Here is a 13,150-nt window from a genome sequence, read left to right on the forward strand (position 1 = left end):
GAGCTTTATTTGAAATAGATTTCAATGTCTGTTGTATGAAGGAACTGGGTATTCAAGTTATCATTTATTTTAACTGAGTAGGTGAGTCATTTCTATGTTCAATAATTAGGATTCATTTCAGCTATTTTGGGTTTGTTTCCATATTATATAGTTTATACAATAATCATCTTGAAAAGGTTCACCTCACATTTCTGAATATTTTTCAATTCACAGTGATTTTAGAATGCCTAACCTGGCATCTCAGGTGTGCACATTCAGGCACCCCCCCCCAACTCCCTCCCTCACCCCACGTGCATAGGCACAGGTATGGACACCGTTGCCGCCATGTTTGGTGTTCCTCTGCCCCCTCCTGGTAGCTCCTGAGATCTGCCTCTGTTATATTATGCTTACCTCCAGTTAAGTGTTTCCTCCTCTCGCAGAATTGTAGCTCAAAGTACTTTATGAAGCAACTGGACAGATCATTAAGCGTTGTCTTGGCATGTCCAAAGGCTTCCAAGATGGACATGACCTGTAGCAAAGTGGAAACATTTACTGAGCTCCTCATTTTAAAAAATAAAACTGGAGAATGATAGCAAAGACACAGACATATCCCCTTATCTAGGAGGTTCTCTGTTGTTTGTATGAGACCGTATTGAACTTTTATAGTCCCTCTTTCCAGCGGCAAACTACTAGCCAACTTGCCTCAGACTTACTAAGACAATGACACACAGGGGGCCTCCCTTGGCTTTGCTCTCTCTTCACACAAACATAAACAACTCAACACATGTTATTTAGGCTTTTAAACCTAACAGAACAGTAGAAATGCTTTTGTGGTTTTGAAGCAAAGGGATTAGATTTAATAAAAGTGATAGTGAGAATTTCTTTTGAAACAAACAAATGAACTTAAACATTTGCTTCTAACCTTCTTTTGAACAGGGATGGACCCACATACCCTTTCAACCCCAGGCCCGACATCATGTTCTCTCCTGTTCTCTCCCACAGAAACAGGAATAAGAGCTCCAGATGAAGCCGTTTCCCTTGGTGAGACTCACCACCAGTGCTCTCTGTCACAGGTGGGGAGCTGGGGCTTTAAGATGCTGTTTCAAACCTCTTCAGATCTGGCATCTGAGATTCTTTCCTGACATGTTTCCTTAAACCCCGACTATAGAGAAAACACCATTTCTTCTAACAATCAATGTGTCTGTGCTGATGATGGTGATCAAGCAATTCTCCAGAAAGTATGAAAATCTGGAAGGTTCAAAGGTATTTTTCTCCATCTTTTCAAGTCACAGATGTGCAATGCAGTTCCCGCATCAGCCACAAGGAGGCGCACACTAACACATTACGTTATTGATACAGTGGGTTCTTTATAATTCCTGGTGACGGTAGTTTTTGAGAATTTTATTCTAAGTTTAAAAAAACCACTTTGCTGCTACTTTTTAACGTTGTGGATACTGATCTATTAAAGCATTCTGTTCACCTGTAAGTATTTTATATGTTGAAAGATTACAAAACAATACTTGGATTCTAATCACAAATCCCAAGTGCTGAAAATTGTGGTAATAGTAAAATACACCAAATAGTAAAATACACCAGCATGTTTCCCCCCAAAGTTCAAAAGTAACAAATTATATGACTTTAAGCCCGTTTCGTGAATTCCCCGAACCACATTCTCCTTTACTTTAACACAGGGAATAACTCCTTCAGTGCTCACAGTGTCAGCCGTACACAGCTCTCGCCTTGGTGCCCGGCACACGGCAAGCATCCAACAAGCAACAACGATTAATTTTATTTTTGCTAATAATAGTAGCAAAATTTATTTTGTGCCAAGCATTATTCTACAGTTTTTTTATATATAACATATATAATATAAATGAAGTTATATATAAAATTACGTGTACTCTTTACACACGTGGGTCTACACGTGTATGCACATTTACACATATACTTCTTTTAATGCTCACAACTAGTGTCTCCATTTTGTAGAAAAGGCAATTGAGGGACTGAGTCACTTCCCCAAGGTTCAGAGCTTCTAAATAGTGGAGCTGGGATTTGAACCCTGGCAATCTCTCTGCGAAATAGGGTGTGCTTCCTCACTGTGTCACCGGCCGTGACGGCTAGAACCACAATAAGAACACAGAAGGCACCAGACTCTGGAAAGCCAAGCCCATTGAACTAAATGCAAGAGCTCATAAGTGTTCTCTTGGTCCACAACTCAACCTTCGGATTCCGGTTACACCAAAGTAACATTTTTTATCTTTAATTATCTGCTTGGCCAATAGGTGGCACTAAATAAATGTGTTAAGAGAAATACCAAAAAAAAAAAAAAAAAAAAAAGCAGAACTGGTACTGTTTCACTGTTCACCTTAACTTTGAACAAAAGTAACGAGAATGTTGTACAACAGCAAAACTTCAAGTAAAAATATAGCAAAGGGAGGCAAGTAAATATTTCCTAAGTAGTCCCCCATTCAAATTTTATCGGTAAGATGTTTTTTCTATTTACAATTCTGTTTTTCCCTCTACAGTTTTAATAGCTGTGCCACTAAAAGCTATGTGCTCCCATTACGGTAGTAGTAAACGTACGGTATTTTCTAAGAGTAAAAATCTGTGGCTTCCTCAATAAAAAAACCATGGCTTAACCAAGCAGACGCCATCACTCTGCCCTGTAAAAGCAGTTACTCAGTAAATGTTTATTTAAGTAATTTAAATGGAGCTGAATATTCCTTAAAGTTGAAAGTCATCTGGGCCAGAATTAGTGAAAAGTCCCAAGCAGTTGTTTTATTCCCCCAACACATGATTTTTATGTTCCAATAAACCCAATGCCGCGGAAAATCCCCTGCTTCTACAGTTTGAAATTCAAATACGAGGATTCAAAACAACAGTCTTCTTCACTGATCTTAGCTGATTTGAAATTGTACAAGGGGAGCAAAAGCCATCTCCACGGTGATGCAGGTCAAACCCACTGAACTCGGAAGCCCATTGCGAGGGCAGAACGCAAGCCCCTGTAGACTTCTAAAGCAGGACAACCGACCTATGAGCTTAAATTCAGAAACGTGACGGCGGAGCGTCCCTTAAAAGTACGTGTGTGGCCTGCATCAGAGTGCAACACAAGCCACGTCTGGGGCTGGGAGCCAGGCTCTCCCTGGCCTCCCTGACCCCACCCAGATCCGGCTCTTCCCCTCTGTGCCCTCGAGGAGAGGGCTGCTTACGGGTCCACAGGGATTCCCAACAGCCAACTTCCCTCCAAATCCCTACACTTTGTTCTTCTGCTCCCCACGCTCCAGGTAATAATCTTTAATTATGTCATCGATGGAAACCACAAGGAAAATGCTCTCTACCCCTCAGCTTACACGATTCTCTGGGGACGGCCACCCCACCACGCCCTTCCTTCATTCTTCTTCAGAAACTGCTGACCAGAATAACCTCCAATGACTGCTTTTCTCTCGCAGTATCCTAAGATCCAGGGCAAACTGTTGGGCTAGAGGCAGCCAGCATCCTCAGTGGAGACGCCCTGTGCGTGTCTCCCGCGCATGTGGCCCCTTGTGGCAGCATTGCCGTGGCTGCTGGCGGGAGCCTCAGAGCGATGTCGCCCCATTGGGTCTGGCCGAATGACTTTCCTATTAAGCTCACCCACTTCACCCAACGAAGCTTCCCTTCACCCCACCCTGCACTGAACTTCACGATGCCTGCAGGCTCCACCATCAAGGATGCCCTTAGGCACTCATCTCCTTAATCAGACTTTTCTTTCATGCAGGAAGTACAGGCCCATCTTTGGAATGTACACAATTTCACTAAATTCCTATGATGTTATAAAGGTTTACAGTCAATTCAGAAGGTTATCCAGCACTTGTATTTCATTCCCACACGTACACTTGGGCGCTGCACAAACACAGACTGGGTAATTTTCAGAAACGCTTTGGACACCAAAGGGTAGTCATGTGGGTTGTAATTTAGAGAGAAACAAACAAAAAGCATAACTGACATGAAGTTTAAGCCATATTCAAGCCTGGGCGGTATTATTTCACAAGACAAGAAATCACTTATTTTTAGGATTTAAGACTAAAATAAACATGTGAATTAGAAATAGTTGGACTTGAAATTTGCATGGATATCGTAATATTGATTCCCAGGTGCTAACTGATTTGGAAGAGTTGCACCTGCCTAAAGACATGCAACTTAGAATGTATTCACTTAAGCTAAGATGCAAAGCCAATTTACACGAAGTAGTCTAGGATGCCGTCTAGAAATTACACAGCCTGCTCTTTCACAAAGGATCGTTTTAATAAATGATTGCTTTACTCTATAATTTACATTGGAGACTATTGTTCCTTGTCAGTACGATTAGGCCCACAGATCCCATCATTCTATTAGTTAACCTGAGTCTATTTTATAACCATGTTGTTCTATAATTCTCTAATTCTTATGTGTCAGTAGTCAGTATCTGACAATATCTGAACAAAGATAATTTATGCTCTTCTACCCAACTCGACTGAAAATGTTAAATTATACTGAGCTGCGTGGTAGAATTCTGCAGGTTCTCGGTATATACTTTGAGCTTAATAAACGGTTATGAATTAGAGTCATTAACGAACGTCTATGTCACCATAGATCTGCTGCAGACTGATTTACTGTACATTCTTCACAAAGAGAAAAATCTCCAGAATCAGGCGTAGGAATCCAGAAGGGCAGACAGAGTTTTTTAAGGACCTTCTTTTTCAAAAGCAGAAAGTATAAGGAAATTACATTGATCTAGATTAAACAGAAGTCCCTCTCATTTCTAAATGAGGAATCACATACTAAAATGTCCAGAATATTCCCTAGTGAACACCACCATGGCAGAAATAACCCTGGCCTGCAGCTATGGGTCAAAAGGGTAGTGACAGAAAACCAAACACAAATAGCACAATTCTCTCAGGGCAATGGGTTTCTAGATCTTCAATGTCTGAACTTTCGGAGGGCACCATTTTAGGGAATAATCTAAGCTAACCAAGGTCCTCAGACACTTTCAAATCTCAAACTACCGAATGAAATGCAGAGTCTTTCTGCAAATGCACGCACAGCGAGCTCTGCGTAGGAGAGGTTCTAGAGGGCAAGGCGTGCACTTCCCAAACCTCACTGTGAAACGCACACCGAGAGAGGGTGCCGGGCAACACGGCCAACGGTGTGTGTCCTCACACACACGCAGCAAAATTTACAGGGTCCCAATGACACACACATGGTGTATCCACATTAAATTCGTTTGATATTATTAGAGTAAATTAATTTAGGTAACTTGGGGTAATTAACTGTATCTTAGGTGTGCCAAAAATACTTACAGGTATCTTACGCATGCACTCATTCTTTTTCTACATAGAAAGTGAACTCCTACTACGTGGCAGGCTCTAAGATGGTGTCTCTGAATTCAAGGGACATGCACATGGCAGCCACATAAGGTATCGTGAATAAAGGACTAAGTGACGGAGGCACCACGGCCCAGTCTGGGGTGATACGTGTTCAAAGGTGGCTTCAGCAAGAATAAGGAACAGGGAACCTCTAGGAGACTGGAGAAGAAAACACCAGCAGGTATGACTGACAGGATACTGTGATCGTGGTGGCAGCAGGGAAAGCCTGGCATTGAAGTGACAGCCAGGTTTCCAGTGTGGAAATGAGAAAGTGACTGTGCCATTTGTTTGGTGGGTGACCTGGGAGGGAATGCTGGAGAAATGTACATTCCGTTCCAGCCCTGTCTTAGGGCCAGGAAGGCTGGTGGGCAGGGGTCTACACGGTAAGAAGGGGGTCACGTGGGGTTAGGACAGGGTGTGACAGCACATGGAAGGGACCGAGTCCTGGGACTACTGAGTGCAAGCCAGCACAGAGTGTAGGACCCCACAGCCCCTCAAGTAATGGGGCGCATGTAAGAGAATGACTGGATTATTCTAGAGTTATTTCCTATAAAATGATGAAATTGGAGGTTTAGCCCTGCAGGTGGAAACTCAAGAGCAGCACACTTCTGAGTTCTGACCATTTTCCTGATTGGTTACTCATCATCTCTCTGTCTGTTCCCACCCCCTAGGGGTTCCCACTCCCATGCAGGACCCTTCTAGCAGTTTCCGAGTTGATTCCTCCAGTCTACTGTGCCAGGGAAAACCTGCTAACAAAACTCTCCAGAACTGCGTGAGACAAGCACCTGCAGGTGTGTCTTTGGTAAAATTTCTGAGTTTTTCTGAGCCTTTCTCTTAGCTGCTCAGAGGCCTTTCCGGTTCCTCCTTGACTCCTGACAAGATTTTAAGTGGATGAAGGAGCACGATGAGGTGTCTTCATAAAAAAGTAAGTTTTACTGAATGTAACTTAAAATCAGCTCTAAATTGGGTGAAGGGACTCAAAAGGCACAATCTCCCAGTTATAAGATAAACAAGTCCTGTAGATGTAACGTACAGCACGGGGACCGCGGTGAGCACCACTGCTCTGTGTATTGGAGAGACGCTAAGCAAGTAAAACTTAGAAGTTCTCAGCGCAAGAAAAAAAAAAAAAAACTATGTGTAGTGATGTCTGTTAATAAAACTTAGTGTGGTGACCATTTTGCAATCCATACCCCTATCCAATCACTGTGCTGGGCGCCTAAAACTGACACGGTGTGGTAGGTCACGAAAATCAACACTGGGGGTGAAGGTGTATCACCTGCCCGTCAATGTCACTAACACTTCCTGTTACCGATTCTTTTACATACATTGATACATAATAAATAAATAGTATTTGTTATCAGCTCTCAATGATCCCCCCAAAAAGGTGCTTATTGGGCCAAATCCTTCAAAGGTATCGATACACCAAAGTGGCACTTTCTTGGCAAACAACAACAATCTCTAAGTATATTACATGTTTTCAATCCAGCTGTTCTGAGCAAATATAAAAGAGTATGTTCAAAATATTTGAAAATGTGGACAAGAAAATAAACCTTCACTTGAGCTGCATTCATTTGTACCAGACAATCTTTCTTTCCTTTTATTTCTACAAACCCTGACCAATTTACAGTCAAACTATGGTCCTATTATGATGTCTCCTTTTCCTTGTAAACTACAGGTTTCTTGGCTCAACGTAGTCTCCAACCCAAATAAGAAACTTACATGTTTAAATTTGGAATCAAAGACGGGCCTGCTGGAGCCGGATCTGCAAGTGAGGTGTCTCAGGATTTGTTTGCTGGCCTCAGACTTGCCCGATCCTCTTTCCCCACTAAAAGAAAACAGAGAGAGAAAACCTAAGTTTACTGTTTTGCAGAATGTAATAAACGATCTGATGAGCAGAGATAATTCTCAGATACAAAGATGGTGAGGGGGTGACAGAACAACCTTTAATGTGTGTATGGTATCATCTAACTCTTCCCTTGATTTGTTCATCCGCAATATCTAGTACACATGTACTATGTCACCTGCCCTGTGGTGTTCTGGACGCTGCGACGATGTATGAATTTAACGCAACGTCTCTAGATGCTGGACGTCACATCGGTGGGATGTGAGTCTGCCATCCAACGTCTCACAGGGTAGAACCACACACGTAGGTGAATTACAGCAGACAGACATCAGGCTGAGAAGAAAGACACCATCCACTTGTCCTCAGCTTCGTAAATGAAGGTAAGTGTGGTGGCCCCCAGGGACGGCCTCTGTGGCGGGGATGCAGGTGTCTTAGAGCTACACCACATGACCTTGCTAAATCTTTCGGAGCCTTCCAGACTCATGAAACCTTTCTATGCTTCCCTTGTCTTCTCTTCAAAATGAACATAAAGCAAGCAACTCCTGAAACGAAGCTGTTGAGACGGTCAGATGTGACCAGGTGAGGAAGGCGCCTGGCACGTGGCAGATCCTAAAATGGCCAGGTGCCTCTTGAGGCTGCTGTCAGTCTGACGTCTGCGTGTTCCGTTTTCCTTCATTCTAGGGACCAACGAACACTCACCAAACTTGTTATTGATAAGGAGAGTACTTTTGATATTTCTCAGGTATACTCCATAACTCATCTAATCTTTTTTAAGGTTTTCATTTATTTATTTTAGAGAGAGAGAAAGAGAGAGAGAGAGAGAGAGAGAATGTGAGTGCATGTGCATGTGAGCAAGCAGGGAGAGGGGGAGAGAGAATCTCAAGCAGACTCCCTGCTGAGCATGGAGCCTGACTTGGGGATGGATCTCAGGACTCTGAGATCATGACCTGAGCTGAAACCAAGAGTCGGATGCTTAACCAACGGAGCCACCCAGGCGCTCCATAATTCCTCTAATTGTTATAAATAATAACTATATTATATTTCTGACCTGAGATGATGGAGGATTAAAAATCCAATACAGTAATTACTGATAGAAAATAAAGTTCTTACTGCTTCCAGATAGAATGCTCATGAAAACAGTCTTTATTCATGAAAACAGTCTTTATTCATCTGATAGCTTAAAAATTAAAAATATATATAAAACTCTTTACTAGTGCTGATTTCTCAGGCGTCTCCCCTGATCATTTGTACTAATGAATTTGATTAAAGGATGTTTGTCAGAAAAGAAGGAGCTGACATTTGCTTCTTTTATTCAAGTCTCACGTCGTTAACAAATGCTTCTATTCCCCTCATCTACACTGACCATAAGTATTTTAACGACCTTTAGAGCAACCACACTAGCAGGGTAGCAGGTGACAGAGACCTGCCCAGGATAATGACCTCCTTTTCTGGGTTCAAAGACATTTGCTTTTAGCCTTCTAATTTCAGAGAACAATTTAGCTCTTTCGTGATGGAAATTTAACTTCTACACTTGTATTTAGTGTTATAAATATTCTCTTACTTAGCAAAATAATTCGATGTTTCATAAATCTTGTTTTTGTAGAGATGCTGTTCACATTCGTTCAGGGATAGATCTTGAAAACAGCATTTTCCTTTTAAAAATAGTGCTCCTTCCTGTAGATGAAACTTACTGAGGGCCGACTATGTGTCCAAGTCTATGTTAGGCTGCAGGGCTAACGAGGTGAAAAGATACTGCTCCCTGTGCCATCACTGGGGATACTCTCAAGTAAACACTAAGCACATGAGTGATGTATGCCTAAAATGCAGCAGGGCACGGCGAACAAGGTGCCCACAGGTGAAGGAGCAGTGTGCCCAGAGATGGAAGAAACCAGGAAAGACTTCCGCATGAGGTGGGAGGTGAGCTGATTCTTGGAGAAGGGGTAGAATGGAAGGCAGCGATTATTCAACAAGAAAATCTCAACCAGCGCTTCCCAAGCATGTGCGATGCAACCTGAAACAGGGTGAGTCTACAAGGTGGACGAGGCCAGCAATCTGCGGACATGACGACCCCAGGCACCTGTGAGGGTGTGTAGCTGAGCTCCTCCCTTTCCCTCACCACTGCACGCACTCTATCATGACATGTAGGAGTAGAGAAAAAGATCAGTTCTCTTAGCTAGCTAAAATCCCATACATTTTAACCATCTCACAAAATCTCAAAATGGCCATATTCCATTTAAACTTTGAGTAAAATACAAGGAAATGAAAGAAAAAAAATGATATGGGATATGATAGTTTGGGTTGACTCTATAGGATATCACATTAAAACTAGAAATCCTAGCTCACTGTGTTCAAGAAACATCCCTTGACCTGCAAATCCGGTCTACGATTCAATGAGAAATTGACCAGAGACCTTGGGTGGGGCCAATCAGGGACCCATAAGAATTTTAGAGCCTTGTCTGCTAAATCTGCACACGACAGAGCAGACCCTGTACCGCATACTTCACAAGTTACTTGTATGTTCAGCATATAACATTAATTTAGATTTGCTCCACACGCTGTTAAGATAATGGATTTTTGTCACATGCGCTCTAACAATTAATTAAAACCATCTATCAAGCCTTCAGAAAATTAAAGATAAGATAGATTATGGTGAACACCAAACTCTCAGTTATAACCCAGGACAAATCTGAAAATTATTAAAAACTATTCCTCAAGATGAAGCCTAGTGTGCTAGTGGGGCCTATACTCATCAACAAAGTGAAAAATAAAATTAAAATTTGAAAATAAAATTTAGAAAGTCCTGCCCTAGTCCTAGGTTATAGGATGGCTGTTCCAGGCATATTTGTGTTTTGAACTCCAAATCTTAAATTATCCTTTGTAAATGCTGGTTGTAAGTTACAATAGACTCTCTTGGGGCACGTGGTTGGCTTAGTCTGTTAAGCACCCAACTCGGTTTTGGCTCAGGTCATGATCCCAGGATCGTGAGATCGAGCCCCGCGTAGGGCTCTGTGCTCCCCAAGGAGTCTGCTTAAGACTCTCTTTCCCTCTCCCCTGCCTGTCCCTCCTGCTCTCTCTCTCAAATAAATCTTTTAAAGACACAATAGACCCTCAAAAATGATCTTTAAGTAATGTATTTAGCTGACTTCTAAATTTACTAATTTCAATGAATTAGTGTAATAAATGCAGAAAGCCTTTATCTTAGGCAAGAGAAGCCACATAAAAACATCAATCCTGAAAGAAGAAAGAGAATAACTAAAATAATAAGTCCTGTGATCATAGATTTGTTCTTCATTTCTTAAAACCTGAATGAAGACATTTTTTTTTTAAAGAAAAATTGGTTGATACATGGCATTATTAGCCTTTAAAAATGCCCCCCAAAACACTGCTTCTTCAGAATATTAACAAGTCCTACTGGAAAAGCAATTCCATGGGCAAATTCATGTAGAAAGCATTGGGGGGGGGCGCCTGGGTGGCACAGCAGTTAAGCGTCTGCCTTCGGCTCAGGGCGTGATCCCGGCGTTGTGGGATCGAGCCCCACATCAGGCTCCTCTGCTAGGAGCCTGCTTCTTCCTCTCCCACTCCCCCTGCTTGTGTTCCCTCTCTCGCTGGCTGTCTCTCTCTCTGTCAAATAAATAAATAAAATCTTAAAAAAAAAAAAAAGAAAGCATTGTGTTAGAGATAAACAGGTTTATTTACTGAAAGAACTTGCTAGATACTGTGAAATCTATAACCAGCAGATTCCCAAAGGATACAATTCATTGTCAACTCAGAACTTTCCTATGGACCAATGTCTTTCAAAAGAATTAAGTGGATTCAATAAGAACTTAGGAAAATCCATGGACTTGTGGCCATCATTTTAGGGAAGCCCGGGGTGGGGTGCTGGAAAACTCCTTGGGGTGGCCGCAGGGGGCCGGCCATGCACTGGTGGGTAAGCTTCATTCAGGCCCAGAAGCCAGACTAGGGGCTCCCATCCTACAAAGATCTACTGGATCCTAGACAAATTAATCACCATTTACTAATTCACACTATTGGGCTCACATCCCAGATTCACTATTTACTAACTAGAGACCCTAGACTAATAAGTTACTCCTCCTAATACACAATCACCTGACACATAAAATCGTGATGCTAATAATAATACCTATCTTGTAAGATCGCTAAGGCAACGGATAAGAGAATATGTGGAAAGCATCTCATGGAGGGTCTGGCACTTACTAAGTTCTCAAAAAACATCAGTTGTTATTACTGACCACACTGGTATATATGCCCCACAGTCTCATGATTTTTTAAAAGTGTTCCCCTTTTTGGTCAAAGTTAGACTAGACAACTGGACAGATAAAGCAGATGAAAACACAGCTGCCTGATTCAAGAACAGCTGGGGCCACCCGTGCCCCAGGGCCTCCCTTACCCGGGGGACACTTCAGAACAAGAGTGAAAATAACCACTGGCGTTGTACTTTGAAAACCAGAACACTGACTTTGCAAGCCATCCATCTGACCTCTCCGGAACTTCTGATCACATTGATAGTGTAAAAGTGTAGAAATAAAGTGCTTACTTAAGTATTTAAATGTCTTTTGGGTTCTATCCAGGTGTCCACGTTTACTATCTTTCATTTCACTTTGATGAGTTGGGCAAAGCGTTGTTGACACATTCAGTCTCCAGCCAACACTACTGATCGTAACTTGGGCAAAGCCTTGAGGATGTCCAGGAGTCCCCTCTGCTAGAGGTGACCCCTAACACGGAGCATAATTCTCAATGGTGATCTTATTTTAATGCCTAAATAATTCTTTAATCCTTTATCAATACACAATCACATTTCACCTCTACGCCGTGTGTGTGTGTGTGTGTGTGTGTGTGTGTGTGAATTTTTGCTCCAATGTAAATCATTGTTCGGAGCATCTTGCTATTTACGAGCTCCTGTTACCATGATGTTTCAGTATAAAATACTTCCGGATGCACACTTTTGGTAAAATACAAGCTAAGGTAAATACCTGGAAGCAGATGGGAAAACCCGCAATCGCAGGGTCATAATTTGGACCTTGAATTTTGGACCGCATCACAGAGTGGGTGCTAATAGTGGGTGCCTTTCTTTCCCGGGGATTCCCGAGGTTTGAAAGCAAAAACACTCTGGTTCTAAGTAGTAAATCTTCAGAATGAATTGAGTTTCAGGTTAAGCGTGTTGATATTGATTCCGCCACACTTGGAGCTATTTCTAAGAACAGAGATGTTTCTCCTTTGTAACAAGTCAAATTACTTTATTGTGAAGACACTGGCCCGCCAGGTGCTGAGGAGTCATAAACGTGAGCCAAGGAAAGGAGGACGGTCTTGCCCAAGCCCCCCGCTGATACATCAGCGCACCGTCGGAGGGTGGGCGTGCGAGGGGCAGGCGGGGGGCAGGCTCACCTGAGAATGAAGCACTGGGGCCGCTGCTCCTGGAAAAGCCGGTGAAAGGCTCTCTCGGCGCAGGAGAAGATGTGAGGCGGCAGGGTGGAGCAGGGCTGGCCCGTGCTGCTGAGGTACAGCTGAGACACCTGCCGAGCAGGGCGGGAGGCAGACATCGGTGAGAAGGTTCCAGCTCCCCGCCCCCAGAACACAGCTGACTTATTTCCAGTATTCAAACGCCGGGGAAGCCCGATGTCTGAGACCCATTTCTAACCGCAGAACGTCTGGGAAATTATGCCCTTTTCAGCACGTTTTATGTGTTCACAGTGATAGAACAGGGGCGGATGTTTGCTCCTTCATTACGTGGTTCACAGGCTCGAAATCACCGGGCCGTCCTTAAGCAGAGCAACTCACACAAACCCAAGGAAGTAAGGTGAACCTGCGCTAATTTACATCACATACAGTGTCGCTCGGCAACATGTCATTTCAGGAACGTTAAGACAGAAAGGGTTTGTAATCTGAGTAGAAAGCAGCTGCAGCTGAAACACAGAAGAACTTACAAACT

General features: G+C 42.8%; 1 protein-coding gene across 1 annotated transcript in view; it reads right to left on the reverse strand.

Moving 5' to 3' along the window:
- The window catches only part of MYO16 (myosin XVI), a 466,166-nt gene that overhangs the window by 261,628 nt on the left and 191,388 nt on the right, over positions 1–13,150 (reverse strand). The window contains exons 13-15 of the mRNA XM_026493590.4: positions 12,607–12,734; positions 7,080–7,185; positions 391–508 (exon numbers count right to left, since the gene is read on the reverse strand). Coding sequence (XP_026349375.3) covers positions 391–508; positions 7,080–7,185; positions 12,607–12,734 — 352 coding nt within the window. The remainder of the gene's footprint in view (positions 1–390; positions 509–7,079; positions 7,186–12,606; positions 12,735–13,150) is intronic.

This window comes from Ursus arctos, unplaced genomic scaffold (genome assembly GCF_023065955.2).
Source record: "Ursus arctos isolate Adak ecotype North America unplaced genomic scaffold, UrsArc2.0 scaffold_10, whole genome shotgun sequence".
In the NCBI taxonomy this organism is placed as follows: Eukaryota; Metazoa; Chordata; class Mammalia; order Carnivora; family Ursidae; genus Ursus; species Ursus arctos.